This window comes from Ictalurus punctatus, chromosome 15 (genome assembly GCF_001660625.3).
Source record: "Ictalurus punctatus breed USDA103 chromosome 15, Coco_2.0, whole genome shotgun sequence".
NCBI classification, from domain to species: Eukaryota; Metazoa; Chordata; class Actinopteri; order Siluriformes; family Ictaluridae; genus Ictalurus; species Ictalurus punctatus.
In genome coordinates, this window is record NC_030430.2 from 2,677,984 (window position 1) to 2,705,897 (window position 27,914).

Genomic DNA, 27,914 nt, shown 5'->3' on the forward strand with positions numbered 1-27,914 from the left:
GAATAATTAGCAATAAGGAAGTTTATAATCCATTTTATTGAAGTAAAATATCGGTCCCGGTATGTGTTGAACCATACATTTCTTTCTTTTTTTTTTTTTCTTTCTTCCCTTCTCCAGGGTTACTGTGTAACAATGGAAACGCGATAAGATCTCAGACCGGTTTACAGATATATATTGCCGATAAGGTATGCATGAGAAAGACAATGAACCATGTTAAAATAGAAAGCATAAGATTACACTTGCAAGCACTACTGTATTGAGACAAAGCAAAAGGTCACTGGGAAATTTTGAGAATTTGATTTGAATACACCAATTCTGTATGATTCCATATTTACATCCAGGGAAGTTCATATTCTGTTTCTTGGATCAATCATTATTTCCTTAAACATTAAATGATTTTAGAAAATACTCAACATAAATTCAGTGTAATCAGCACTTTATCAAATATTTTGGCTTACTTTTCTCTATAGCTTGGACAGAACAATGGATTTCGTAAATAATTAAATAAACCGCTCCAAAATGACTACGTGGCTACATTAAACATATTCTTAAACTCAAAGCTGTTTAACCGTGGAATGCTTTTTGACATTATACACCATATCCTCTGCATAAATATCACGTTAACACATAATATAACCGTTATGTTACATGACACGCAAGCGACACTAAATGGACCAAATAGGACAGACTGAATCCCAAACAAATGTCCAAGTCTCCCAGTACAACCTGTACACAGCATAAACACAGGATATCTTGAGCCTCTGGACAGATGTTGGAGTGATGATGTTCGAGAACATGATTTGCTTTTTAAAAAAATAAAATAAAATAAAAAAAATTAATCGGTAAACAAAAGGGAGCAGGACGTCATGCATCGTTTACTCAAATTCCACCTGTGTGTGTGTGCGCGCCGAGTTACTCAGAGTAAATGCACGCACACACCTGCAGGAGTATTTTTATATTTTCTTTTTTTACTTCACAAAATGATTCATGATTTTAGACACATAGTTATTACACAGCGTTTAGTTATTACCATCTAGGGCTGTTTAGTTATAGCATTACAGCTCTGAAGTGAGAGGTCCCCTGCTCTTGATGTTCCTCATGACGGACTGTACCACCTCCGAGGTAGTGCCCTGCCCCCCGATGTCTGCGGTATGCAACTACAACACAGCAGGCAACACACACACACAGAAGAAAAAAAAACCCTTAACATTCTGTTAAGCGCCATCCCATTTCTCAAATACATATGCACAATATTGTACACTCTCCAGCCACTGTAACATCTGAATTGTTCCTATAACTGCTCATCCGTGCAATTATCCAATCAGCAGTGCCTAAAATCATGCAGATACAAGTCAAGAGCTTCAGTTCAATTTCACATCAAACTGGACCAAAATTAGACAGCTAACTACAGTACAAGTATGGAAAAAGACCAGGCAGCGTTTATCTAAATCCAATACGGTATACAAGATGCTTCAAAGATCATTTATTTGCTGCCTTGTAACTGTTTTCCCTATTTATTGTTGTCCATGTACTATGTTTTATTTATTCTACACCAATATCACCCTTATGTTACTTATACACGAGACATAAATATATACTTAAGTATTTCTTTAAATAGATGAACGCATACATATATGCACATTCACATAGTCACGCACATGCATACAGAGGCGTCTCAAAAAGTCCGAATATCGTGGAAAAGTTCATTTATTTTCCGTAATTGAATTGCATTATAAATTCTTTATTCTAATATTTTGAGATACTGGAGTTTTGCTTTCCGTGAGCTGTAAGCCATAATCATCGAGATTTTAAAAAAAAAAGGTTTGAAATATTTAATTTTATGTGTAATGAATCTAGAGTATATGAAACTTGAGAGAAAATCCCAGATCATCGGATTCTGAAATACTCAAACCCAACCATGCCGCTGTCAAAAATCAGCGAGATCACATTCCCCCCCATTCTAAAGTTTGATATAAACACTAACTCTATCTGCATGATTAAATGCACTACACTGCTGGCACATGATTGGCCAATTGGATAATTGCATAAATGACCAGGGAACAAGTGGCTGGTGAGCGTATATAGAGATGCATTCATTTGTATATTGTACCCGGGGTAAGGTTCTTAAGCCTCAACCGCTCAGCTTTATGCTTGGGCTGGATTTTGCCTCATTTGTAAGTCAATTTGCATAAAAATAAATTAATGTACACGTACAAATCGGTGAGATCTGAATGTGACCAAAAACTTAGCCAATATCTAAACAAACAGGTTTGTGTTCATGTTAAAGCAAAACTGAAAAGAGATGATCAGCATTCGTTTACACCCTTAAAACACAAGCATACTGTACAATAACTTGCTCATGGTCCTTTCAAACTTGATTCCTGACCCAGACAATTGTTTAGATTCGAATAGGGCATCATTTATCAAGCTGAATATGAACGTAAATCATTTGCAGGAGCATTTCCACAAAAAAATAAATAAATAAATAAATAAAAATTGGGGTATACATGAAAATAAATGAATAATTAGTTCAAAATAGTTATTTCCTTCAATCACACAGATTTCGTGAAAATGTGAAACTCAGTCACTTCATATTAATAAACTGAAAGGAAGTAATAATAATAATAATAAAAAAAAAAGTAAGACAAATAAGACCAGCCATTATATTAGGGCAAAAGAAACGGCGACCTATACAAGGAGGACGATTTAGAGTCTGGGGGAACGAGCTGCACTGGCTGAGCTGCATTACTGTTCACATTTACATTGTTCACCATGTAGTCATCGTTTTGAGGTTTTCAGCTCTCTGTGCGCTAAGCCTGTTATGGAGCTTTGTCACTGACACACCTGGTAATTTACAGGCGATTGGTATTAATCGGAAAGTGCATGTGAATACACACGTGAGCTGGTAAAATTGTACACAGCTTTATTTTAAAAAGGTGAACATCGTTAATCTTAATCGCTGTCTAAGGAGATAATGAGGGAGTTGAGCTACTGCAGTACAACAGTAATGAATTCCAAATGTGGTTAGAGAGGAATGCTGCACTTGGGCAGGTACCAGAGAGTTTCTTTCACAAGCTTCCACTGTAACGTATACAAGCCTGTCAAGCAACTACAGTACATATCTACCTGAAACTTGTTAAACAAATTGAGTCATCAAACAAAGCAATTAGGTGGAGCATTATCTCTGGGATCTGTTTCATAAGAATACAAGCTCATGAGATGAGCTGTCGGATTAATTGACCTTACCTGGGTTTCGTTCATAATGGTGAAAATAGCAGTACGGATCATGCTGGCATACTCGTGAAGTCTAAGGAAGAAAAGCGGAGAAAAGATTACACAGGTTAACATCGTTTATATTTTGTGGTAAGTAACAAAATTACTTCATTTTTAAGTGGAACAGATGAGGGGTAAGGGCCCAGAAATGATTTTACAAGTGCAGTCTAAACAAGTCAATTCTTGAGTGAAAAACAGACACAGACAGCATGGTTAAATTCAAAATTAGGCTTAATGTGTAGCTGTGTCTATGTAACCAGACCTTAATGTTATGAAATGATTTAATCATTAAAAAAAAACAAAAAAAAACAAGGGAAATAAATAAACAAATCAATAAGCAAAAAAAGACACAGTAGTATGAGTCAGGCCCCAAAATGTCTGGATCCAGCTTGTCCAGTGATTATAAGTGTTGAGAGAAATGACTAACGTCTCAAAAAGAACATTATGTCAAATCATCGAGTGTGTGATGACAGCTGAAAATAACAGACGGGGTCGGTGTGGCCGACTTGCTGGATTTACTTGAGGTGATCCAGCATAAGACAGCTGGCCAGTAGCATTGCAGTGGGATTGGCGATGTTCCGGCCGGCGATGCTCTTCCCAGTGTTCCGAGTGGCCTGTCAGTACAAAGAATCCACAAATCAATTCAACACATCAGCATTAAATGAATTATATAGCGCTTTTAACGGTGGACATTGACTACGTTTACATGGACAGCAGTAATGTAATTATTGAGCTTACTCTGAGTAAGATAATAATGTGATTAAGGTGTTTACACGAGTCGCTTTTAGAATACTCCTGTCGTGTTCATGTTTTACATGTTCAAGAACATAATTAGATTAACGGCACACGTCATTACGTCACCGCGCCACGCCACCCCGTCCCTCCAGTATTTCAGGTATCGACAGACAGTTGGTCTTCGTTATGGTTCCGTATACAGTTTTGGGTGTTTTTATTTTTTAAATTTTACGAACGCTTTAAGTGTAGTTAATTATCTGTCATGCTGTACGTGCTAATAGACGACTGATCGAAGCCGTGGGCTGCGTCTCAAACCGCGTACTTACCGTCTATATAGTAGCCGAGATGCATGTATTTCTCCTACTACAGGCCTATAGTAGGAAAGTACGCGGTTTGGGACGCAGCCGTGCTCTCTTGTTCGCCGTAAAATGTTGAGCACTGCCGTGTGTGATCGTGTCCTGTCGCAAAATGCGGTGAAAACTCTCACACGACGTTCATAATGTGATTAAGGTGTGTACATGTCTGTAATATTCCTCCATAATGCGACTAAAACAGGAGTACTCCACCTGTCTTAATTCGATTAGAGCTTACTTCGAGGATGACCTTAATCAGATTAAGGTAATTAAAAATTGCTGTTTAAATGGTAGTTTCTTAATCAAAGTCTCGTCTTAATCGGGTTAAGAGTGGATAATTGTTGTCCATGTAAACGCACTGAGTCTCGAAGCAGCTTTCCAGAAACATATAAACACAGGATAGAGATTTTAAGCGTGTGGATTTATCCCTATTGAGCGAGACGGTGGTGAGGAAAAAACTCCCTAAGATGATACGAGGAAGAAACCTCGAGAGGAACCGGACTCAGAAGGGAACCCGTCCTCACAGTGTGGATAGTGTGAAAGTAAAAGAAACTTCATTATGGTTTTTACATGAAGTCTGTTTGTTGAACTAGTCCACTGGATCAATAATATCAACCAAACCTATGTATGGAGTGACTGTTTATTTCCGCACCTTAACCCCCGACCCAAATCTCCACCCCTAACCCCCACACCCCACGCTTCCCAACCCGCCACAGGTAAACAAATGATTTTAAGCTTTTCATTAAAAAAATTAATATACCGTCTTCTCGACTAACGCGTACTCACTGTTTCAAAAACGGCATAATCATTCCCGTAGTTGGCTCCAGGCACCAGCCCGGGTCCGCCCACTAGCCCCGCACATACGTTGCTGACCACGTTACCATACAGATTAGGCATCAGCATGACATCAAACTGTTGGGGCTTGGAAACAAGCTGAGACAAAATACAATGCAAAAACAAAAACACAAAAATGAGACGGCAACACCAATGAGGCCAAGCATAAGTTCCATTTTTACCACTGTCTTTGTATCAGTATACTATAGATATATTATTTAAATATGCCACATAGCTTGAAAACACAGACAGGACATATAGATTTGTGAATTTTTTGAATTAGGACCTATTAGAATTATGCTCACCTGCATAGTGGTGTTGTCTACAATCATGCTGTCGAAGGCAATATCAGGGTATCCAGAGGCCACCTCCTTACAGCACTGGAGAAAGAGGCCATCGCCCAGTTTCCTGGTGAGACAAAAAGAGAGGGGGAAAGACAGACAGACAGACAGACAGTGAGGGAGAAAGAAAGAGAGCGAGAGAGCGATAGACCCAGGGAGAGAGAGAGAGAGAGACAAACAGATTCAGAAATCTGCTTACGGCGCATGTGTCAACGTAGCTTCATATCGATTCAGAAGACTAGCTATACTGTATAATGACTCCCAGCTGGACAATCAAAGCAACAGGAACATTTGTGCAGTTACTACTTTAAAAAAACAAACAAACAAAAAAAATCTTTCATTTTATCTTAATTTCTGAAACAATTTAGCATGAGATATACACAAAAACAGAAGAAATCTGGAAAAGACTTTTTCACAGCACTGTATAAACACGCAGAACAACTCACATGATGTTGGCCTTGTGCACGGCTGTGACCCTGCGTCGCCCTTTCTCTCGGGCCAACTTGAAGGCATACTCAGCAATACGCAGAGAGTTGTTCCGTGTGATGATCTTTAGGGATTCCACCACACCGGGTACACTCTAACACACACACACACACACACAGAGACGACCAGACGCTCTGATCACCTTTCTAATATAATGTGGACTAATTGTAGACAGGAAGGTGGCACAATGAAGAAGCCTGGCTTGTGTAGAATGAACAGGAAGGGATCAAAACTGCAGTTGAAACCAGTCGGGCGCTATTATTAAATGAAAAAGCTAAAGAAAGTGAAGGCACTGATGAATGGAGGGATAGCTAGTGTTTACCTCATGCTCCAGGCTGCTGTACTCGCCCTCAGTGTTCTCTCTAATGATGATGATGTCAATGTTCTTGTGACGGGTCTGGACCCCTGGCAAGGACTGGCAGTGCATCACATTAGCATACAGGTCCAGACTGGTGCTGAGAGAGACGTAAGGAAGGATGAATAGAAAAACACACACACACACACACACACACACACACACACAGAGAGTGAGAGAGAGAGAATTTAAACCAGACAACCGTGGAAGAGACCCAAATACCAAGTTAAAACATGCTGTTGATAATGAAGATCAGCTAACAAACAAAATCTGACAGTCTACTGCAGAGAGGGGAAAAAAAAATAAAAAAATCTCCTGTCCTTTTGGAAATGATGTACAGAAATACAGAAGCCTTACCGGAGAAGATTGTTCCTCGACTTGTGTGAAGGTGGCAGCGTGTGGTTTGTCTCAATGTTTCCTACAAAAAATAATAATAATAATAAAAAAAGAACTTATCAAAAGCACAAAACAGCATCAGTTCGCAGCATGCTTAAAGCTTCAGACTACATATTAACAAGATGAATTGCTTTCCCTCTTAGCACAACTATTCACAGGTATAATGCGGCGGCGTGATGGATTTGTAAACAAGGCAGTAGCATTTCATCAACTCCATTGACATTATTTTTTTTCTATAATGGAAATTTGAGCATTAGTGCGCTACATTAAACCTGCAAAAGATGATAGTTTTGATAATCGATGAATAGTATTTACGATTGATCAATCTGTTGGGTTGTATTTGAACATGATTTGGCACAGGGGCTTAGTGGTTAAGACGTTTGCCTCACACCTCCGGTGCTTTAAGGGTTTTCTCTGGGTACTCCAGTTTCCTCCCCCAGTCCCCATGGAATGTGTGTGTGATTGTACCCTGCGGTGGGTTGGCACACAGTCCAGATTGCCCCCTGCCTCCTGTGTTCCCTGGGATAGGCTCCCTGTGACCCTGTGTAGGATAAGCAGTTTGGATGGAGGGATGTTTGCATCAGGTGAATAATTTTCAGTGTGTGGAATCGACTTTAAAGCATTGGGGTTTACTCGCCTGGATTCAGTGAGTCAACTCCCTAGACTGACTTTAGGATCAACTCCCAGAACCACTGATGTGAACCCAACGCAGGATGGTGAACTGATACACAGCATACAGTGCTGTGAAAAAGTTTTTGCCCCTATCCTGATTTCTTCTGTTTGCGTGTGTTTGTGGCAAAATTCAGGTGAGCCTCAATGTTGTTCTGGGTTAGCAGTGGTTTTCACCTTATGATTCTTCCATGGACGCCATTTTTGCCCAGTGTCTTTCTGATAGTGGAGACATGAACAATGATTTTATTGATGCAAGAGAAGCCTGTAGGTCCTCTGATGTTGTCGCTGTGCTCTTGGAGGAATTGTGGAAGATCGGACACTTCTGCGAAGGTTCACTACTGTGCTGAGTTTTTCCATGTGGAGATAACGGCTCTCACTGTGGTTCTTTGGAGTCCCAGAGCCTTTAAAATAGCTTTGTAACCCTTCCCAGACTGATGTATTTCAATCACCTTCTTCCTCATCATTTCTGGAATTTCTTTCAACTTTGCCATAGTGTGTTACTGGGTAAGATCTTTTAACCACCTCCATGCTGTTGATAAAGTTCTATTTAAGTGTTGATGTGATTGAACAGGGTTTGTGATCAGATCTGGTTGTGTCTAGTCCAGCTGAACCCCTGCATTATTAATGCAGTTCCATAGATTTGGGGAATTAGTAACTACGGGGCAAATACATTTTCACACAGACCCAGTTGGTATTGGATAACTTGTTTGCTTCAATAAATAACATTATCATTTAAAAACTGTATTTTCTGTTTATTCAGGTTGCTTTTGTTTTATCTTAGATTTCGTTTGAAGATCTAAAACTACTTACAGTGAGGGAAAAAAGTATTCGATCCCCTGCTGATTTTGTACGTTTGCCCACTGACAAAGAAATGATCAGTCTATAATTTTAATGGTAGTTGTATTTGAACAATGAGAGACAGAATAACAACAAAAAAATCCAGAAAAACGCATGTCAAAAATTTTATAAATTAATTTGCATTTTAATGAGGGAAAAAAAAGTATTTGACCCCCTCTCAATCAGAAAGATTTCTGGCTCCCAGGTGTCTTTTATACAGGTAACGAGCTGAGATTAGGAACACACTCTTAAAGGGAGTGCTCCTGATATCAGTTTGTTACCTGTATAAAAGACACCTGTCCACAGAAGCAATCAATCAATCAGATTCCAAACTCTCCACCATGGCCAAGACCAAAGAGCTCTCCAAGGATGTCAGGGACAAGACTGTAGACCTACACAAGTCTGGAATGGGCTACAAGACCATTGCCAAGCAGCTTGGTGAGAAGGTGACAAAAGTTGGTGCGATTATTCGCAAATGGAAGAAACACAAATGAACTGTCGATCTCCCTCGGCCTGGGGCTCCATGCAAGATCTCACCTCCTGGAGTTGCATTGATCATGAGAACAGTGAGGAATCAGTCCAGAACTACACAGGAGGATCTTGTCAATGATCTCAAGGCAGCTGGGACCATAGTCACCAAGAAAACAATTGGTAACACACTACGCCGTGAAGGACTGAAATCCTGCAGCGCCCACAAGGTCCGCTGCTCAAGAAAGCACATATACATGCCCGTCTGAAGTTTGCCAATGAACATCTGAATGATTCAGAGGACAACTGGGTGAAAGTGTTGAGGTCAGATGAGACCAAAATGGAGCTCTTTGGCATCAACTCAACTCGCCGTGTTTGGAGGAGGAGGAATGCTGCCTATGACCCCTGGAACACCATCCCCACCGTCAAACATGGAGGTGGAAACATTATGCATAGGGGGTGTTTTTCTGCTAAGGGGACAGGACAACTTCACCGCATCAAAGGGACGATGGACGGGGCCATGTACCGTCAAATCTTGGGTGAAAACCTCCTTCCCTCAGCCAGCGCATTGAAAATGGGTCGTGGATGGATAGTCCAGCATGACAATGACCCAAAACACACGGCCAAGGCAACAAAGGAGTGGCTCAAGAAGAAGCTCATTAAGGTCCTGGAGTGGCCTAGCCAGTCTCCAGACTTTAATCCCATAGAAAATCTGTGGAGGGAGCTGAAGGTTCGAGTTGCCAAACGTCAGCCTCGAAACCGTAATGACTTGGAGAAGATCTGCAAAGAGGAGTGGGACAAAACCCCTCCTGAGATGTGTGCAAACCTGGTGGCCAACTACAAGAAACGTCTGACCTCTGTGATTGCCAACAAGGGTTTTTAAACCGAGTACTAAGTCATGTTTTGCAGAGGGGTCAAATACTTATTTCCCTCATTAAAATGCAAATCAATTTATAACATTTTTGACATGCGTTTTTCTGGATTTTTTTTGTTGTTATTCTGTCTCTCACTGTTCAAATAAATCTACCATTAAAGTTATAGACGGATCATTTCTTTGTCAGCGGGCAAATGTACAAAATCAACAGGGGATCAAATACTTTTTTCCCCTCACTGTAGTATATGAGACGTACACAAAAACAGACAAAATCAGGATGGGGTAAAAAAATAAATAAATAAAAAATAAAAAAACTTTCACCCTTGTAACACAACATTGCATTTCTACATGAACCATTAATTATCGCCTCAAGCCTGGTGTAATTTATACACAGGTATGTAGGTATGTAGGTATGTAGTCTTAGTACTGGTTCTGTATTTTGCAATCAATTGGCTAGGAAATAGAACCTCCTACTTCTGTAAAACACGTTCAAAATGAAAGAAAAGTTCAGTAAATACAGCGAATCTCTGATTCTGAAAATGCTAAGAATAAAAAAAAAATTACAATAAATTTGAAGACAACAACCGACCAGACAAAGTTTAAATGACATGAAATATTAAGAGGTAAAAAAAAAAAAAAGTGTGCAGAATAAATATAGTGCACTACAAATTTTAAAACCCTTAGATTAATCCTCACAAAAACATCTAATAGAACCAATGGCACAGCACTAACCCTTAAGAGCAACTCCATTACGGCGTACAGCCATGATGGCGTTGCTGATGTCGTCCTCGTTAGTTAGGGAAGAGTTGACATTGACCACCTCAAAGTCCACGGGAACGCAGCTGAACCTACAATGCGATAAAACACTTTTCGACTGCATATATATACACACACAATGATACCACAGCACTCCTTTAGAGGTCTTGTGGAGTCCATGGCTCGATGGGTCATAGCTGTTTTAGTGGCACAAGTAGGATAGACTACACAATTTTACACAGGACAGGTGGTTTGGCTGATCAGTGTACAGTCGGCTTCAGAATTTGTGGATGGGTTTTTTTTTTGTTTTTTTATAAAACCTCTGTGGTGGAACACTGAAAATATGAGAGAGTGTACTTGACTATGGAGATGCATACTGACATTATACTCCTCAGTGCCATTAACAGTGGAAGCCATTGTACATGTTACATTATGTCATATTATACTGACTGGGAAAAAAAGCACTCTCAAGACTGACCTGAAGAGTTCTCGCACGTGGTTCAGCAGCTCTGGGCCGATCCCGTCTCCTGGGATCAGTGCGACCGTGTGTCTGCCGCCATATCTGGCAGGGGGAGGCTGAGGACACCAACACATCGCTCAGACTTGCGCGTTTGTCATGATACGGCACTTACGAGTGTTCGAAAACAAAGTCGCATGATACTTACTATGCATTTTCCCTTAGAGGTGAAAACCGATGAGAGGAGAAAAGAGGAGGTTAGAAACAAATTGAAATCAGTACATGTCTATAACGGTTCTGGTCAGTACGATTATTCGGTGCTCAGCTTATTGAATGGAATGCGAGTCTGTCTTGGCAACTCCTTACTCTAGGAAAATCCACCCTGAACAACCTGCATATTAATCTTTAGAATTAACATGAATCTTTGTGTTTCTTTCTTTCTTCACCATGTTGGTCTACATTCACATTACCCACAATGCCTTTTGGCTACCTGCTGCACCAGTGTAAATTCATCTCTACATAAGGAGAGCGATGCAGCAGCACTTTAGTCCTTTAGTCTGTCTAGCTCTCAGTACACTCAAATACAATCACTGGAAAACAATGTCCTCCTGAGTCATCAGCCAACAAAATGAATACTCACTGTGTATGTAGATTTCTCCCTTTGGTTGAAGGGTGCTGTTCCAGATACCTAAAGGGAAAACAGTTAGGTACACAGTTAATTAAAGCCAGCACGATGAACATCAGGACAGTAAGTTTGGTAAATGTGGCATGTCATTGGGTTCACAGACATATAAATACATGTATGAGATGCCGGGTTAAACTAGTGTGCACATTTTCTTATCTTTCCTACCGGTTTTCCGACAAACCCCACCTCCGCTACTCTAATTGGCCGATAGTGTCCCATATGCCGTGCTCTGATTGGCCAGTTGCTTATACAGACAAGCGATGAGCTAATCCTAACGTGAGGTTTTAGATTTCTATGAGGAAATACAGGTACCAGCTAGTTTGCATGGCTAATGTTATAACTCACTGTAGCGCAACTGTTTTCTCTTATTTCCACAAGAACATCCGAATTTATTCTCTGTTTTTCCACAGGAGTTCATACGTCTCATTTCAGGATGTCTATGCCAAACATGCTAGGTCATTTATAAGCTAGCCGCACATTTTCTTGGCAAACTGCCATGCTGTAAAAATAAAAATAATAATAATACAATAATATATGTCATAACACTAGTTTGCCCAATAAATGTATAAATAAAAATAATAACTAATACATTACCTTAACCGTATTCCCCAGCCGTATTGGGTTTAAGGCTTTGGAGAAAGACAGCACTGCTCTGGAGGCCGCCATTTTAGAATTCAAGTTACTAAAGCCCGGTTGAATACCATATTCCTCTATGCCCCCTATACAAGTGCACTACATAGGGTTTACAATAGTGTTGTTTACACCCACTGTAGTGCCCTATGTTTTAATTAAAAAGCCATTTGGGATTTAACCAACTTTGTGTCGTGTTTCTGCATTTACTGGGACACAGATTGAAAACATTTTACAAATAAACTTTGTACTTTGAATTTATTCATTTATATTAGATGTAACTATGAACAATTAAAAACAGTTATGTCATTAATTATAGAATAAAAAAAATTGTTGGCTGTGGTATAAGAGGACATACAAACTCTATTCAAAATACTACATTTTAACCTATTAATTAAAGTGAGAAAACTATAAGAATCATTTTAGGGGAAAATATTATATATATATATATATATATATATATATATATATATATATATATATATATATATATATGTGTGTGTGTGTGTGTGTGTGTGTGTGTGTGTGTGTGTGTGTTTGGTTGTTGTTGTTTTTTTTGTTTTTTTTGTTTTTTACAATAACCTGGTTGCATAAGTGTGCACACCCTTTTATAATTGGGAATGTGGTAGTGTTCAGAATCAGCCAATCACATTCAAACTCATGTTAAATATTAATTAGTATACACATCCATCAGTGAAGTGATTACCCACAAATAAAGTGTAGCTGTCCCTATAAGATTTTCCTGACATCTTGGTAATATCTAACTGGAAAAAAAATCATGGGCCACAAAGAGCTTACAAAGCAGGCACTGGATCTCAGTGTTGGAAAATATAAATCAGGAGAGGATTAAAAAAAATTCAAGGTATTGGATATACCATGTAACATTGTAAAGACAATAATTAACAAGTGGAGAAAATATATGGCACAAGAGTTACATTACTAAGTACAGGACGTCCCTCTAAAATTGATGGGAAGCTCAAGAGAAAACTGGTTTGGCAGGCTGCAAAGAGGCCTACAGCTACATTAAAAGAATTGCAGCAATTTCTGGCAAGTACTGCACGTACCGCCACTTGGATATGGGGTAGGGTGGCAAGACAGAAGCCTTTTTAACGAGAAAAGAAATGAAAAATACATACAATCTCCAAAAACTACGTGGAATAATGTGTTATGGTCTGAAGAGATCAAAGTTGAACTTTTTTGGCCATAATACCAGAAGATGTGTTTGGCACAAAAGAAAACATAGCACATCACCAAAAGAACACCATCCCCACAGGGAAGCATGGTAGTGGTAGCATCATACTTTGGGACTTTTTTTCATCAGCTGGAACTGGGGCTTTAATCAGAGTGGGGGGAATAATGAATAACTCCAAATACTGTTCAATTTTGGTGCAAAACATGAGGGCTTCTGCTAAAACACTTCAAATGAAGAGGAATTTCATCTTTCAGCATGACAATGGGCCAAAGCAAACTTCCAGATCAACAAAGGCACGGCTTCGCCGAAACAACACCAGAGTCCAGGCCTAAATCCAATCGAAAATCTGTTGGGTGACTTGGAGATGACTGTGCAAAGGAAATGCCAAGCCAATTTGACAGAGTTGGAGTGCTTTTGTAAGGGAGAATCGCTAAATATTGCAAAGTCAAGATGTGCCAAACTGATTGTCTCTTGCCCCCCAAAAATTGAATGCTGTGATAAGTATATGCAACATGAAGTTGGTTAAAAGTTCTTACCCAGTAACACACTATGCCAAAGTTGAAAGAAATTCCAGAAATGATGAGGAAGAAGGTGATTGAAATACATCAGTCTGGGAAGGGTTACAACACTATTTCAAAGGCTCTGGGACTCCAAAGAACCACAATGAGAGCCATTGTCTCCAAGTGTAGTAGCAGAAGTGAACCTTCCCACAAGTGGCCGACCTTGCAAAATGCCTCCAAGAGCACAGCAATGACTCATCCAGGAAGTCACAAAAGAGCCAAGGACAACATCAAAGGAACTACAGGCCTCTCTTGCATCAAAATAAAGATCACCGTACATGAAATGGCATCCATGGAAGAATCACAAGTCGAAAATCAGTGCTAATCCAGAAAAACATTAATGCTTGCCTGAATTTTGCCGAAACACACCTTGATGATCCTGAAATCTTTTGGGAGAATGTTGTGATGATTCATGAATCGAAAGTGGAACTGTTTGGAAGACTGTTTGGAAGATGTCTGGTTTACATCTGGTGTGAAACCAGACACAGAATCCCACAAAAAGAACATCATACCTACGGTCAAGCGTAGTGGTGGCAGTGTGATGGTGTGGGGATGACTTCCTGCATCAGGGCCTGGGTAACTTGCAATAACTGAGGGAAACAGGAATTCTGCTCTTTATCAGAAAATCCTATATAATAATAAAAATATATCCGGTCTTCAGTCCGTACGTTGAAACTCAAGTGCAACTGGATTGTGGAGCAAGACAATGATCCAAAGCCTATGAGTAAGTTCACATATGAATGACTCAAAAATAGCTAAATTAAAGTTTTTGAGTGGCCCAGTCAAAGTCCTGACTTGACCCTGCTGTGGCAGGACCTTAAATGGGCAGTTAAAAAAAAAAAAAACTTCCTTGTGGCTGAACAAAATCAGTTCTGTAAAGAAGAGTGACCTAAAATTTTCACAGTGATGGGAAGGACTGATCTTCAGTTACCAGAAGTATTTGGTTGCAGTTATTACTGCTAAAGGTGGCACAACTGGATTATAACTTTAAGGGCGCAATTAGTTTTTCACATGGGTGACAGGTGTTGGATAACTTTTTTTGCTTCAATAAAAATAATAATAATAAAAACTGTAGTGTGTGTTTACTCAGGTTGCCTTTGTTTTATGTTGTATTTTGTTTGAAGATCTAAATATCTATTTAGCATGAGACACACAAAAACAGAAAAATTCAGGGTGGGGAAAATACTTTTCACAGCGCTGTGGGTGTGTGTGGGTGTGTGTGGGTGTGTATAGATACAATACTACATATCTGTGACATTCCTTTTTTTGAGGTCCTCAGAACACTCCTTCGCTCATGCCACAATACACTTCCACAAACATGTGTTGTGAAGATCAGGCTTTGATAGATCCCTATTCTTTAAATATAACAGGACGCTCACTCACACCTGATCTTGTGGTGAAACCCACTTTCATCACAGTGAGGCACTGTGTTTCGTCTTTGCCCTGCAGCGAGAATTTCGAAATACTTTTTCCTGTCAGGAACTGATGAAAGCTTTTCAATCATCTCTCACAAATAAAACAAATTAAACTAAACTTTTAGGGCTTGTGTGAAAATATGATCATGTTTTAGGTCATATTTATGCAGATATATAGAAGATTCACTCTGTGTGTGTGTGTGTGAGACAGAGAGAGAGAGAGAGAGAGAGAGAGAGAGAGAGAGAGACTTCCTTATGACATTTGTTAACACTAATAATCATAATACATTTTATTTGTTGGTGCCTTTCATTAACACTCAAGGACACCTTACAGTACCACAATAGTAACAGTACATAATCTGATGAAGATGCCAAAAATGAAACCTTATTTAGGTCTTTTTATGCTTGAAACACGTGGGGTTTTAGCCCCATTTTAGCCATTTATATAGCCTTTATATTTATATAGCCACTGATAAAAGGCTAGATCATACCGCTGCAATACAGCCACTATTAACCTTATCTACAAAGTATACTTATCTCTCTCTCTCTCTCGCTTACACTCTCTCTCTCTCTCACTCACACACACACACACACACACACACACACACACACACACACACACACACACACAAAATATCTGGGGGCGGGTAAATCAAAACAGGTATTTATGGGGCAGGCTTGTCACGTGTCTGTGACGTAATCCTCTAGCAACATAAACCGGAAAAAGACGCGCTTGCTCAGATTCGCTGGAGTATTTGCGTGGTTCTGTTTGCCCCCACTTTCGCGAGCTTATTTTAAACATTTTAGCGTTGGCTCGCAGTTCAGGAGGTTTGCTCTGTGGAGGGTTTAGGACATGTTTTGATGATGTCCGCTGCGGTGCGCGTTCGGCGCAGAGGAATCAGTCACGCGCGCATTTCTCTCTGTCATTGCTGCTTTCTGGAAACTTCCTGACTGAAAAAAAAACAACGAAGAAACTAACACATCGACGGTAACTCAACTTTCCTTGTTATTCAGCCAGTGACCTCTAGCTGATGGTTAGATAGGTTAGCTAGCAGGGAACCTGGCTATCTATATGGCGTTAGAAACGCGTGCACGTTCTAATTTGCGTCTCTATAAACCATCTCATCCCGGAAGTCATAGGTGTTTATGGTATATTGATCGCTGCAGGTACGTCGCTCGGATGCGTCTCTAGAGGCCGGGTGTTGTCTTACATCCTTTTCAGCGACCTGTATCTCAAATCGTGTGTTCCGTTGCTTGCATTTCTGTACTGGAAACGCATATTGTGTCCTAAACGTGGCTCTATTTCATTCAGGTTTGTGTTTGTGTTTTTTTTTTTTGTGTGTATGTGTATATATAATCATGTGTATTCTGTACCATCCAAAATGGAACCTTTTTATACACAAACCTGTTGCAGTGCATTGTGGGATTTTGATAGTCTTATGGACTGGGAGGGAGTGCTCCATCCATCCATCCATCCATCCATCCATCCATTTATTTATTTATTTATTTATTTATTTATTTATTTATTTATTTATGGAGATGACTACAAATCTCAAACCAGACTAAATTATGCACTAACTATGTAAAAAGCATGTTATTTCTAAACTTTCTGGTTTCCCAAACTGCGTCTCATATCTCCACACCTTAACTATGTGTTCAATGATCTTCATGGCTTGTGAGATAAGGAGGGGAAGGGACGGTACCCAGGACCCGTTTGGGGAAACGCCAGTGGATCAGAAAATCAGTCTGAGTAATGCTTTTCTTTCTCACAAACAGGAGGCTTCTATATCTTCTGCACTGTTCAGGATCTGCAGTCTGGATACCATGAGGTTGGCAGGTGCGTATACTTCTTGCTTGTGTGCTTGTATTTATAGAGTTCGGATACACCGCTTTGGGACGGAGAACACAACGACGTATATCTTTGTTGTGTATATGTAAGCTGGATTAGAAGTTGAAGTGAGGCAGCATAAGCATTGAGCCATTAAGTACTGTACTGTAGCTCCAAAGACAAACCAGCTGACCAGAATCAAGTTTACTCAAACTTTTTAGGCAAATGACCTCAAATGGACATTATGAATTTTCTGTCACCTCTAGAATTGACCATTCTTCCCCCCGACCCAAAGCCCCCCCGCCACCTCCCCCCGGGTTTATAATATAGGACTCCAGAAGATTTACAGGCAGTACACATTGGATAGATTTTCAGAGCCCAAACAAGTCTGTCAAGTTTTCATGCTGAACTGTAAAAGGTTTAGGTATTCTATAGGGATGTTAAACACAATGGCGAGTTCCCCCTCTCTCAAAACGTTCCGTTGGTGTCTGGATTATTGTCATGGTCTTCATCTCAAATCAAAAACCTTACATTCAAACATATTTACTAATCCAGAAGGCTGATGCACAAAACAGACCATTCGGTAGGTTTGAAGACGACACGAGGGGGACTTTAAAATCCAAACAGGAACTGTAATAATTAAAAAAAAAAAAAAAACGGTTAGGGTTAGTACTCAGTAACGGTCTAGAAACATACTTAAGTGTGTGATATTCATAGTCTTCGCAATTTTACATTGAGATTTGCAAACCATTTCATTCTGTTTTTATTTACATTTTACACCGCGTCCCAACGTTGTTGGAATGGGGGTTGCAATACTTCGTTTTAATACGTTACAAAAGCGACTTGTGTGGGTGAAGCTACAGGTAATATAAGACTAATGCTAGTATAATTAATAAGGGATTCAAATATTTATTTAAGGAGGTAAAATGTGTAACTGTAAATACGGTGAAGCTTTCTGTAAGGAGATGTTTGTTTAAAAGAGCAAAGGTGTGCGAGAGCGACTGTTCATCGTTGATAAATATACATAACATGTACTTACTTGTATTATTGACACACCAGGAAATGAAGATGAAAATCTATGATGTAATATAATTTAAAATTGCAGTAGAAGGCAAATTGCAGTGGTATAAGAGGAGTTAAGTTGGGGAGTCGGGGAACGAATCACATCACCCTGTAGTTGATTATTTTCCTATAACAGGATACCCCGTCATGTTTTATTCCTTACAATAGCATGACTATACTGCTCTGTAAAGAAATCTGCGTTGCAATATCATGATCCCTTGGCCTGAAAAGTTCAAATGAAAACTGTTGAAAGCTGCTGGAGAGTTCAAGGAACAGGTTATTAAAATAAATCAACACACTGTGGTGCAACAGAAGAGAACACACCTAGACAGACATGTTCAAAGTTCAATTGTTCTAGGAATGCTCTAGTCCTTTCTTGACTGTTGCGGTTTTATATAAACGAGTGTTCAAATAATAGTCACTGAACGTAGCTCAAGTGCATTATCCTGGTCAGTGTTGAGGTGGATCCGGAACCTATCCCAGGCTCAATAAACGAGGCTGGAATACTACCAGAATGGGATGCCAGACCACCACGCACACACATTCACACCTTCATTTACATCTAGGTGCAATTTAAAGCCAGACCAATCCAATCCACCAGCATGTTTTTTTGGGAGGTCGGAGGAAACTAAGCAAACTGAGCTCAGGGTTGCTGGAACTTTGAACTTTTTTAAAAGTTAAAAAAAAAAAAAAACTGTAAAGACAGATTTTTTTTCCTCCTTTTCAATACAAATTGCGCACTAAATACAGTTCCTGAAACTATTGGAATGGCGAGGCCAATTTATTTGTTTGTGCTATACACCAAGGCCAATTCATTTGGTCTGGTCCTTGACGTGGCCAGTCTAGATAAGCATTGTCTAGCTGCATGATAAAATTCCTCCCAATTAATTTGGATGCATTTCTCTGTAAACTGGTAGATAAAATGTTCCTGTAGACTTCTAAATTCATTCTCCTGGTACCATCATGAGTTCAATCATCAATAAAGTTTAAGAAGCAGAAGCAGCCACGCAAGCCCAAGAAACACCTGTGGGTCACGTGTTTTTTTTTTTTTTTATTCACATACATATTGGGTGGTCTGATACAAAATGTGCCGTGTTCTATGTTTGACACATCTACATATAAATACCAGGTAGTGAAATCTAGAATTCTGAACTCTCTTCTCATATTCAACTTTTGATCTCAAACCCAAATGTCTTCAGTCTACAGCAAAAACAAATGAATTGGCCTTGCCGTACCAATAGTTTTGGAGTCAGCCAACCAAATTGATGCGTTTTCAAAATGGGAAGACTAGAGCATGATGTGTCCATTTAATCTACTAATCGGCATTAATCTAATGGCCTCGGGCTCCATGATGTTTGCATGTCAGCATTTTCTGTAGTGTTTATGCAAACCTTCGACTAATTAAAACCTGCTGTTCTGTTGTGCCGAGGTTTGCAGAATTGCAGCAACCAGCACCACTACTCAAAACGACCCAAGTTCTCCAGGCTTCATTCCTTAGTTACATGATAATTTTTCCATATCAGTCACATTAGTCATCTTTTTTATGCATACAACATGACTACAGGAATGCAGCAATCCTGCTTGTTCTGGCTGCTTGTTTGGAAGCTCGCACAGATATCATTTCTGAGATGGAAATGAGTGTTAGGCTTCCATGCAAAAGAGATGCGACTCGTGTACCAAAACCTCATGCCTGATGCTTATTGTGTTCATTCTTAAATGTTGACTTTATCCCTCTGTATCTCACAGGACCACTGCGTGCAGTCGCCATCGTATTCCTTGTAGGCTTGACTTGGCTTCTGGCAAGTTCCATACTAGGAGGAGATGGAAGTTCGGTCATGAAAATGTTCTTTACTGGTGAGCAGAAGAAAAAATATAACTAGTTTTTATTCATTTGTCAACAACGTTGTCTCTCCGGCTCGTTGCCAATCACACTGCAGGACAGGACATGTACTTTGTTATTGCAGAAAAGCTCAAATCTAACCCTTAATGGTTTAACCCTGGGGCTGGTTGGGTTTTACTACTACTGCTGCTAATAATAATAATAATAATATTAATAATAATAATTCTTCTTCTACTACTTCTACTACTACTACTAATAATAATAATAATACTTATAATACTACTACTAATAATAATTTATCCTGGGCCACGTCCAGCAGTCCTTGAGGTCACCGTCTGAAGAGGAGTTCAAAGGGGGGTAAAGCCTGTGGAGACCTGGGGGTACTCCCGGACGGCGAAAAGCACGTAGGGCAGGAGGAGGTCCCAGTTTCTCCCTTCTTCATTCACCACCCTCTGTAGCATCTGCTTCAAGGTTTGATTGAACGTTTCAAAGAGCCCGTCGGTTTGGAGGTGGTAGACGGGCGCTTTTAGGTGTTTTACCTGCAACAGCCGACACAGATCAGACATTAGTTTGAAGACAAAAGGCGTACCTTGGTCGGTTCACATGTCCTTTTGGTATCCCCACACTGTTGAAGAGGAGCATCAGCTCTTTCGCAATATTATGGGAGGTGGCTTTGCAGAGGGGCACCGCCTCAGGGTATCGGGGGGGCGTAATCCAGGATGACGAGTATGGGCATTGTGAGCCCGGGCAGACTTGGGGAGTGGCCCCACGAGGTCCATGCCAACCTGCTCGAAGGGGACGCGTATGATGGGCAGAGGGATAAGGGGGGTCGGTGGGGGCCTCTGTGGGGCGGTGCGCTGGCACTAGGGGCATTGTCGGCAGAAGCCCCGGACTTCTGCGTCCATCCCCGGCTAGACAAAGCGATCCTTCAGCTTTTCCAGGGTGTTTCACGCTCCCAAGTGGCCACCGAGCGGATGGGTGTGGGCCAGGTGCATCAGTGTCTGGGTTTTGGTCTTGGGGACTACCAGGAGGTCCACCTGCTCCTCTCGGCGGCAGGCTCGTTGGTAAAGGAGACCACCCCGAACGAGGAAGTAGGACGAGGGGAGCCTTCGGTCAGGGTCGTGGTTGATCCCTTCTATCAGTCGCACCTGGATCCAGCAGTGCTTCAGGCAGTCGTCCTCCTTCTGCTCCCGCCCAAAATTTCCCTGCCGGTTCACCTGGTGAAACCCAGACGATATCGGGTTAGTGTGTGTATGCGGCTTACCTTCTGCTGTGGCACCCCCCTCGTCTTGCAACAAGTAGGCCTGCCGGGCTCGGGTCTCCTTCGTGCGCTGAGGCGACCTGCCAGATTTTGGAGCTGGGCTGGTCGGGAACTCTGGCCAGTCTCTTCCGAGGAGCAGGGGCACCGGGGGATTGGGGATAATGCCACCTAGGAGTGGCCAGGTGCCAGCTTTACCCCGGATCTGGACCTCGGTCGCTGGGACTTCCCTGGTATCCCCATGGACGCAGGTTACTGTGATGGTCCCACTCCGGCCGAGTTCAGTTATAATAATAATAATTATAATAATAATAATAATTATTATTATTATTATTATTATTATTATTATTTAACCCTGGTCAAACCATGATGGTGGTTGGATTCTCATAGTTATACTAGCCAATGCTGGGTTTCTATGCGGAAGATGGCGTGTATAGCTTTTCTCCGTGATGCAGCAGTCCGATAATGGTAGCTAAATAATATAATGACCCCGCAAGGACAGATTGAATAGCCCACGGGGCCAAGGGGGGAAAACTGTAAGGCTGGTGACAAGATGTCTGAATCTAGAGAGAACTACTCCTGATAAAATTGCTATCAAACATGGTAGTAAAAAAAAAAAGCCCTAAAAAAGTGTATTTTTGATAGTTTAGGCCGTTATTGTTCGACTGTAAATAACTTCATTCGTGTGCATATCTGCTTCCTTGTTCTACATGCGTGAATACCTTTTTTATGTGCTTGTAATTCACAGCATACTGCTCTCATTTTGTACGCACTCAGGTCGGCCGTGCTCAGGGCCTCGTCATTTCAGTTGTCTAAATGTTTTACCTTTTTTTACTATATTTATAATGAGATGTCCTCTTTCAGATTTTTATACAATTCTACTACTTTTACACTTATTGCATTTTGCAGTAGTTTTTATCACTGATCATTTGTGACTTATTTCTGATCCACAGGTGCACAAGACGAATCCACTACAGGTACAAACATTACTATTCGGGACCACTGCATTATATATTTGGTGTTAAAGTTTGGTTTAACAATGCTGTCTGTGTCTCTTCTCTTAGAACCATCACCACACAAGTACAAGTGTGGCCTCTCCGCCCCATGTCCTCCTAAACACCTTGCGTTCCGTTTGATTTCTGGAGCTGCGAATGTTATCGGACCGAAAATCTGTCTGGAAGATAAGATGTAAATATTTACTGTATCTGTATATATCTGTTTGCTTTTCCATCTTTCCATGCTCAGAGTGTGTTGTCTCTCACTTCCATCATTACTGGCTTCATAACTCCATTAGGTTCCAGTGCATGTCACTGTCTTAGCCTCCTTCCTACTACTTTATAACTATTAAAACGAGTGTAAGACTTGGCATGTATCCAATGAGTATGAGTTCGTGCTAGATTTCATTTTAACGGTCAAGGTAAGAGAGAAAACACTACAGGGCATGCTGCTGTAGGAGTTTAATCAACAGTGAGGTGGTGTGAATCTGCGTTCCTGTGGTTAAGTTCCCATAAATTCCTACCTTTAATCCGTTTATAGTTACATTTAATGTTACGGAACACTCACAACATTAAAAAAGTAAGCAATCACTAACATTGTAGCAGATAGAAACAGTCTTTTGTCCTGTCAGAAGACAAAATTTAGCTTGTGTTACCGAGAAACAGGAAATGGGGAAAATCTACTTGAAGGTAGAAAAGCTTTGCATCTGCTCTGACACTGGAGACTCCTTCCATAAGCGTTAACGTCTCCTTGCAGAAAACCTGTTGATTGATTGATTTATTTATTTTTTTTCCATACCCTTTTATATATTCTACAATTCCCTGTGAGCGAGCTGTTATTATAGAATTGACAACGTGTTAGAACTAGCGTTAATATAAACCTGCAGTTTGCCTTGCAGGAAATGTGATTTAAAACTGTTATTTGAGTATGTTTCTTATTTTAACTACAGCCATGGCAGGACCTTGATTTTGTGGTCAGTAAACCATTTTTGTGTTGATTTTGATGATGTTTCGGATCATTGTCCTGCTGGAAGATCCAACCACGGCCCATTTTAAGCTTTCTGGCAGAGGCAGTCAGGTTTTCATTTAATATCTGTTGATATTTGATCGAGTCCATGATGCCATGTATCCTAACAAAATGTGCAGGTCCTCTGGCAGAAAAACATCCCAAAACATTAAAGATCCACCTCCATATTTAACCGTGGGCATGAGGGACTTTTCCATACGGCTTCCTCTCTGTGTGCCAAAACCACCTCTGGTGTTTATTACCAAAAAGCTCTATGTTGTTTTCATCTGACCATAGAACCCGATCCCATTTGAAGTTCCAGTAGTGTCGGCACACTGAAGACGCTCGAGTTTGTTTTTGGATGAGAGTAGAGGCTTTTTTCTTGAAACCCTTCCAAACAACTTGTGGTGATGTAGGAGACTTCGGATTGTAGTTTTGGAGACTTTCTGACCCCAAGACTCAACTAACTTCTGCAGTTCTCCAGCTGTGATCCTTGCAGATTTTTCGTCCACTCGAACCGTCCTCTTCACAGTGTGTTGAGACGATATAGACACACGTCCAATTCCAGGTTGATTCATAACCTTTCCAGTCGACTGGAACGTCTTAATTATTGCCCTGATGGTGGAAATCTTCTTCTTGACACGTCCCATTTTGTGAAGCTCAACAACCTTTTGCCGCACATCACAGCTATATTCCTTGCTCTTACCCATTGTTATGAATGACTAAGGGAATTTGGCCTATGTGTTATCTCATATTTATACCCCTGTGAAACATGAAGTCATGGTTGAACAAGTTCCTGTTCCTAGTCACCCAGGTGTAATATAAAATATCAGTGGGAATATACTTCAAAAATATTTTTCCTCATATGAATTCATAGGGGTGCCAATAATTCTCACGCACTTACTTTACAAAGATTTTCTTTTTTTTTTTTTTTTTTTTTTTAAATAAACCTGTGTTGTGTTTGATATCCAAAAGAGCGGAGTATTTTTGTGAAATTTTTGAACAAAAGGTTAAACAATAATACAAATTTTCACAACCTTCTTTTCCTCATATTTACCAAGGGTGCCAATATTAGTTGTTTACACAACTAATATTATTATAAACAATATTAGTAGTTTACACAAAGCGAATGTGCCCGACTTCTAAGCCCTGAGCTCTCGCTCAGTTTAATCTCTGGTTGTAGACAATGCGACTGTTTTCTTTTCCGTACACAATCGGTTACTGCCCGCTTGAAGACGTTTCTCAGACAGACGTGTGCCTGCAATACGCTATGGCGCAAACACAATCTGATGACCTTCTCTGTTCTTTCAGTCTTATCAGCAGTGTGAAGAACAATGTTGGCAGAGGACTCAACGTCGCCTTGGTAAACGGTAAGCTAGCTGTAGCTGTACATATATAATAATGATGGAGAATATTCCGTCATATACTGTACATGGTGACGTTTTATGTCTAGAGAGTCATACATAACAATTGGACTATTCAAGCCTGCGGATGCTGCATTGCTCTAGAGCTAAACAAATGATCTGGTTTTGCCCATTTGCCTCAAGTACAAGACAAGCCACATCTATGTGCATGAACTTGTAAATGAGATGCGATCTTTTTTTTTATTTTTATTTTTTTATTTTTTATTCCAGCATCTAGAAAAGGATGCGCGTTAAAAGCCTTCTAGAGCAAATATAGTAATGGGACTCACTGCCTCTTAATGGCATTTCCATTTTAGTCCATATTAATGTCATATAAACTAAAGAAGGAATAAAACACAACAGGGTATGCTGTTAAAGGAAACTAATCTGTGACAAAGTGGAGTAATGCAATCCAATGACTGGTTAGTTCCTTCTTGCTTGAAGTTCATGAGAGGAAAAATGTAGTTTTTCATGTTCCCAGACCTGAGGGCACAAACGTTCTCTGTCCTGATGAATTTCCCTTGTCGGAAATTTTGGTTACAGCTTTACCTCCGACTGTTACAAAGCACTGACACCGGAGACGCCTCCTTATGAAAAGAAAAATGGCTCCCTACAGAAAACGTTACCATATTGACAATTGCACACTTTGTTGGGGGGATTGTTTTTGTTCATGTGAGCATCCACCGTACAAATTAGCGCAGCAATTAATTTATATTAATTTATATATATATATATATATATATATATATATATATATATATATATAAGGCACCACAACACTTTTACAGCATGATGATGATATTAATATTAATGCTTTGTTCGTTTTGTCAGGGGTCACCGGAGATCTGTTGGAAACCAACTCATTTGACATGTGGGAAGGAGGTTGGTTTCTTCAAGTCATAGCTGTTTTGTTTTCATCACAGTCTGAATGCTGGCATAACCGTCCTTCTTGTTTTCCACAGATGTGTCCAAGTTGCTGAAGTTTCTGCGCCCTCTCCATGAAGGAACCCTAGTGTTTGTGGCATCCTTTGACGATCCAGCCACCAAGTAAGAACGTGCACACCGTATCTCCTGCACACATCGTAAATCGTCACTCCCTCTCGTGACGACCGAATCGATAACAAAACCCGAGGCTACTCCAGAATCTCATAAACCCATCGCTATCATATCCCCATCTGGCTTTTAATAAGCACGTAATATCTCTGTGTTTCTCTGATGTCCTGGAGTTAGTGGTTAACTCATCTGCGGCTTTCAGGTTGAATGATGAGGCACGGCGGCTGTTCGAGGAGCTGGGCAGCACAGCAATAAAGGAGCTAGCATTCAGGGACAGCTGGGTGTTTGTGGGAGCCAAAGGAATACAAAACAAAAGCCCATTTGAGCAGGTAGGACCAACATTATAGTTAACAAAGAACAAAACAAAAATTGTTTTTGAATAGCATACAATTAAAGTACAGTACAACCAATAAAATAAAATACATAGAAACTGAAATAAATGATTTAAATTAAATTCCAAGACACATTTCTGATAAGTTTGTTTTGTTGAACTATACCATGAATATATTCATTCATTCATTCAGTTTTTGTAGTCCATTAATTACAAAAATGCTTGAATCTGATCAGTCAGAAACCTAGGTGTTGATTAGTTCCCTATAACAGCAGCTCTGATCGCATTTCCATCTGCAAAGCAAACCCCAGGTTTATAATTAACGCACTCGTTCTAATACGGTATCGTTTCTGTGGTAACGGAGGTTTGTAGGGTGGACACGCGCCGTAAATAGATCGAAAACGTTTGTACGTGTTGTTGAGCTGATGTTTATTTAACGTCGTTGAAGGAGTCTCCAGTGTCAGTAATTTCGTACCAGGTGTAAAGCTGTAACTAACATGAAGAGATGGGCGGGGGATGACCCCAAGCAGTGCAGCCTGGAGATCGCGGAGGATGGTGTCGCTTGAAGTAGCATGGAAATGGTTTTGGACTTCAATTCCACATGGACGTTCTCGCTGTGGTCGCTGGGACTACGGTCGCTGCGACGGCCTTGAGACTGCAATTACAACGTGCAGTTCTGCACTCAAGTCTCCTTCAGTGGACCAGTTCAACAAAACAGACCTCATAAAAAAATAAAAAACAACATAATGGACTTTCTTTTACTTTCACACTATCCGTCGTTACCCAGATGAGGACGGGTTCCCTTCTGAGTCTGGTTCCTCTCAACGTTTCTTCCTCTTAACATCTTGGGGAGTTTTTTCCTCACCACCGTCACCACCGTCTCGCTCAATAGGGATAAATTCACATGCTTAAAATCTCTATCCTGTGTTTTATATGTTTCTGGAAAGCTGCTTCGAGACGACGTCCGTTATTAAAAGCGCCGTATGGATTGAATTGAATTAAAGTGACCCCGTTTATGTTGAATCTGTATGACAAAACCCCCTCTCTCTTTTTCTTTTCTCAGCGATTGAAGAACAGCAAAAGTAGTAATAAATACGAGGGCTGGCCGGAGTCTTTGGAGATGGATGGCTGCATTCCTTTACGTGCCCCCTTAGAGAGCTAATCTCTCATTCGGACAAGCATCAAAGAAGGAAGTGCACTATACACCACCACTGACTACACCGGTTCAGACAGGGTGAACTCTTGGATCACACTACCTAAACGCTTTCTTACTGGTGGAAGGGGGAAAAAAAAAATTAAATAACAAATCCAGTTGGTAACAAAGTCTTTATTGTAAAAGTCAGCCTCAACACTTTTAGGACAGTACAAGATTTAAAATATGTTATGACTGTACCTATCTGTTGTATACTAGCCATAAGCACTCGCATTTTTATATGTAAAGCGTTAACTTAACATTATTAATCCATGCCTCCGTTGACCAAAAGTATGTTGTGCTTCATGGATAAACCTATAACTTCTAATATTTAGAAACATTCCTAGTAAATGGTGTTGGGGAGTTGGTAGTGTTACGCAATAAGGAATGTCTGTCTTTGTGTTTAAAAAATTTTTTAATACACTTTTGCCATAATTTAAATGAAATGTGACCCATAGTTGCTGTGAACGTCATGCCATCATTTTATAGTAAAAAAAAAAAAGTGTGCACTATATTTTAAGTAGAATTGATCAAATAAAATATTAATGTGATATTACATGGACTCGGCATGCTAATAATTTATTATTATTATTTTTTTGAACAGCATAGCTGGTGGAGTTAACAGAC

General features: G+C 40.3%; 2 protein-coding genes across 5 annotated transcripts; one reads left to right on the plus strand and one right to left on the minus strand.

The window, feature by feature from the left end:
- Positions 1-17: 17 nt before the first annotated feature.
- Positions 18-12,258, minus strand: idh3g (isocitrate dehydrogenase (NAD(+)) 3 non-catalytic subunit gamma). Of its 2 annotated transcripts, none has more exons than XM_017487524.2 (13): positions 12,117-12,258; positions 11,478-11,525; positions 11,046-11,057; positions 10,859-10,956; positions 10,357-10,472; positions 6,735-6,795; positions 6,345-6,477; positions 5,983-6,116; positions 5,501-5,603; positions 5,148-5,294; positions 3,793-3,887; positions 3,247-3,307; positions 18-1,157 (listed from the first exon to the last, which is right to left on the minus strand). In XM_017487524.2, exons 1-13 carry the CDS (start codon positions 12,186-12,188, stop codon positions 1,056-1,058), a joined length of 1,182 nt encoding a protein of 393 aa, XP_017343013.1. In that variant the 5' UTR covers positions 12,189-12,258; the 3' UTR covers positions 18-1,055. The 2 variants fall into 2 exon arrangements, with proteins under 2 accessions (XP_017343013.1, XP_053542063.1); XM_053686088.1 differs by having other exon boundaries at positions 11,046-11,070; positions 11,476-11,525.
- fam3a (FAM3 metabolism regulating signaling molecule A) lies at positions 3,224-27,843 on the plus strand. 3 transcript variants are annotated; one of them, XM_047160257.2, is made up of 11 exons: positions 16,019-16,307; positions 16,487-16,631; positions 17,096-17,156; positions 19,956-20,063; positions 22,261-22,284; positions 22,372-22,495; positions 24,620-24,678; positions 25,543-25,593; positions 25,674-25,758; positions 25,967-26,093; positions 27,159-27,843. In XM_047160257.2, exons 3-11 carry the CDS (start codon positions 17,144-17,146, stop codon positions 27,255-27,257), a joined length of 690 nt encoding a protein of 229 aa, XP_047016213.1. In that variant the 5' UTR covers positions 16,019-16,307; positions 16,487-16,631; positions 17,096-17,143; the 3' UTR covers positions 27,258-27,843. The 3 variants fall into 3 exon arrangements, with proteins under 3 accessions (XP_017343017.1, XP_017343014.1, XP_047016213.1); XM_017487528.3 differs by lacking the exons at positions 16,019-16,307; positions 16,487-16,631 and adding an exon at positions 3,224-3,363; XM_017487525.1 differs by lacking the exon at positions 16,487-16,631 and having other exon boundaries at positions 16,016-16,307.
- Positions 27,844-27,914: the final 71 nt, after the last annotated feature.